The 2,437-nt window shown below is 37.6% G+C and overlaps 1 protein-coding gene across 2 annotated transcripts in view; it reads right to left on the bottom strand.

Moving 5' to 3' along the window:
• PHEX (phosphate regulating endopeptidase homolog, X-linked) overlaps positions 1-2,437 on the bottom strand; it is a 183,941-nt gene that overhangs the window by 164,946 nt on the left and 16,558 nt on the right. For both annotated transcript variants that reach the window (XM_012656322.1, XM_012656323.1), the window contains exon 3: positions 1,405-1,566. In XM_012656322.1, the coding sequence (XP_012511776.1) occupies positions 1,405-1,566 (162 nt within the window). The remainder of the gene's footprint in view (positions 1-1,404; positions 1,567-2,437) is intronic.

Here is a 2,437-nt window from a genome sequence, read left to right as displayed (position 1 = left end):
ATATCCCTGGAAAGTTCCTTAAATTATTCTAACCACTTCATGTCCTAAAGATAGAAATCTTTGGGTTACAAACTAATGTAAAAAGGAGATACGAGATCTGGAAATCTTATGTTTTTCTTATCTTCCAGTGATATTTCTGTGTGCATGATTACACATATATGTACACATCTATCGAGGAAGAAAAGTCAGAGAAGGGAAATAGGAAATGAACAAGAATGGTAGATGAAGGACCCCTGTGAATTAATGTCCTACAGGGAAATAAGTATTAATAAACCTACTCCTCAAGGTCTTATTTATGGTATGGGGATCTCACCTGTTGAGTTAGGAGAAAACCCTGACATTCTTGCAAATTTTCATTTATAATTTACCAAGACTAAGTGTGGGTCTCCTAATAGAAAATATAAGTCCATGTGATTTATATCTAGTAAAATTTAAGCACATTTTCCCTTCCAATTGACAATAGGTATCTAATTATTTTGCCAAGGGTTTCACTTGTTATAAAGTGATACATATTTAATTTTCACATACTTAAAATCTTGGGGAAATGGAGATGGGAAAGAAAAAAATGACGATTCTTATAACTTCTTAGAAATTCTTTGTAGGTGTTACTGAATGCAAGTTACATGGCACAACTCAAAGTTATCAAAAAGAGAAAAAAACACATACTATTTTTGCCTTCTCAAAATAATTTTCTTATCTGGCTTTGAAATCTTCCTACTTTCCTCCTGAAGTGCTTTCTCCAAAAGCTTAGCATAAAAATTAAATTCAATGAAAACAGAGTATCCTCCAGTAACAGATATTTCCAACTTTGGGGGAGGGGGGAGTGGGTGTTTGACCACATACATGAGTATGTGTATGTGTATGCACGTGTGAGTATGTGTGAGTGAGCTTGTCATTGCTAGAGAAGCCAAGGGAGAAAAGCGAGTCTCCCTAGAGCCAACTTAGAAGTTAACAGGAACAATATGACAACCACAAGGTCATCCAGAGTTCTCAAAAGTGATGTCAAAAGATGATGAGGTGTTAAGTACATTTTGTAAATCATGACAATCCAGGGCACAATGAACAAGAAATGAAGTTTACTCTGAACACAACAAATAAGTATATTGATATAACATAATTTTCATTAATTATTCCTTTTCCCAATCTCAATCAAATGCTATTTATCCTTCAGCAGTAGAACTTAACTATTATCGAATGCAAACGTAACCTATATTAGGCTTGCATTGAGATCTCGGATACCAGAATTCTGCAAAGTTTCTTTTCAATCTTCCACTTAAAAAATTCTTGGAAATGAATTTAGTAGAGTTAAAAAGTGAAAAGTCATGCTTCGAATCCTAAACCACATTTTTCTTGTCAAATACTGCTTTCTGTAATGTACATCACCAAACCCCAGTAGAAACTTACCCTTCAACTTGAGGTCAACATTATGTCTCAGCCAAGGATAAACCCCATAGCTTGGCATATCTTCAGGAATTGGATTATTGTTTATCCAGCCATCACAAGCGAACCGGAAGAAATTATCACAAGGATCCACAGACAGATTTACTTTACTCAAGATGGCAGCGGCTATTTAAAAAGAAAATCATAGGATTAATGGCAAGCACTGAACGATGTGTACTGTTCTCTTCCAAATTAAACAACGATTTCATATCAACCAGTTCCCAAGCCTTGGCTTTTAAATTTCCCCTCAAATTACTTTCTGAATCAACTTTGCTATATGAAATGACTTCATTCAGAGTGAGTGGATATTAATGCTATTGGTTTTTTCAAGACCGTCCCTAACATCTGTGGGGCACGGGACAAGAATACAAATGCAGTTTGCAGTCGATTATTTGCAAAGCTAAGTGTGACTCTTTTTTCCCGTCCTGCTTGTCCTTCTGCAAAGTGACTTTGCTACTCTTCCCAGCAAGTGGTAGAGTCTATTTTCACTGCTTTGAATCTGGGCTGACCTTGTCACTTGCTTTGACCAACAGAATTGACAGAAGTAACTTCTTGTGAGTTTCAAAGCTAAGCCTTAAGAGACCTTGTGCCTTCCATGTTAACTCCCTTTGAATGGAGCCCTGAGGCTGCTCCTTGAAGAAGCCTCCTGGAGGACAGGAGACCACGTGGAAAAGAACCGAGCCAGCCCCAACTGCCAGACATGTGACTGAGACCATCATTGACTTTCCAGCCCAGGTGACCCTCCAGCTGAATGCAGCTGCATGAAGGAGCCTAGGCAATATCAGCAGAGAAACTATCCCCTAAACACACAGAATCATGAGAAATAGTAAATCATTCCTGTTTCAGGCATCTAAGGTTTGGTGGTGGTTTGCTTCACAGCAAAGGTTAACCAAAACAGAGGCCCACATGTCATCTATCTAAATATTTTAAAGATATATTTAAAATATACTTTCACAAAGACCTGGAGGCCAGGTATGAATTCTTGGCCCCGTGACAT

Source organism: Propithecus coquereli, unplaced genomic scaffold (genome assembly GCF_000956105.1).
Source record: "Propithecus coquereli isolate 6110/MARCELLA unplaced genomic scaffold, Pcoq_1.0 Scaffold50, whole genome shotgun sequence".
NCBI lineage: Eukaryota > Metazoa > Chordata > Mammalia > Primates > Indriidae > Propithecus > Propithecus coquereli.
Note: the sequence above shows the minus strand (reverse complement) of the source record. Positions and strands in the feature narration are given on the sequence as shown.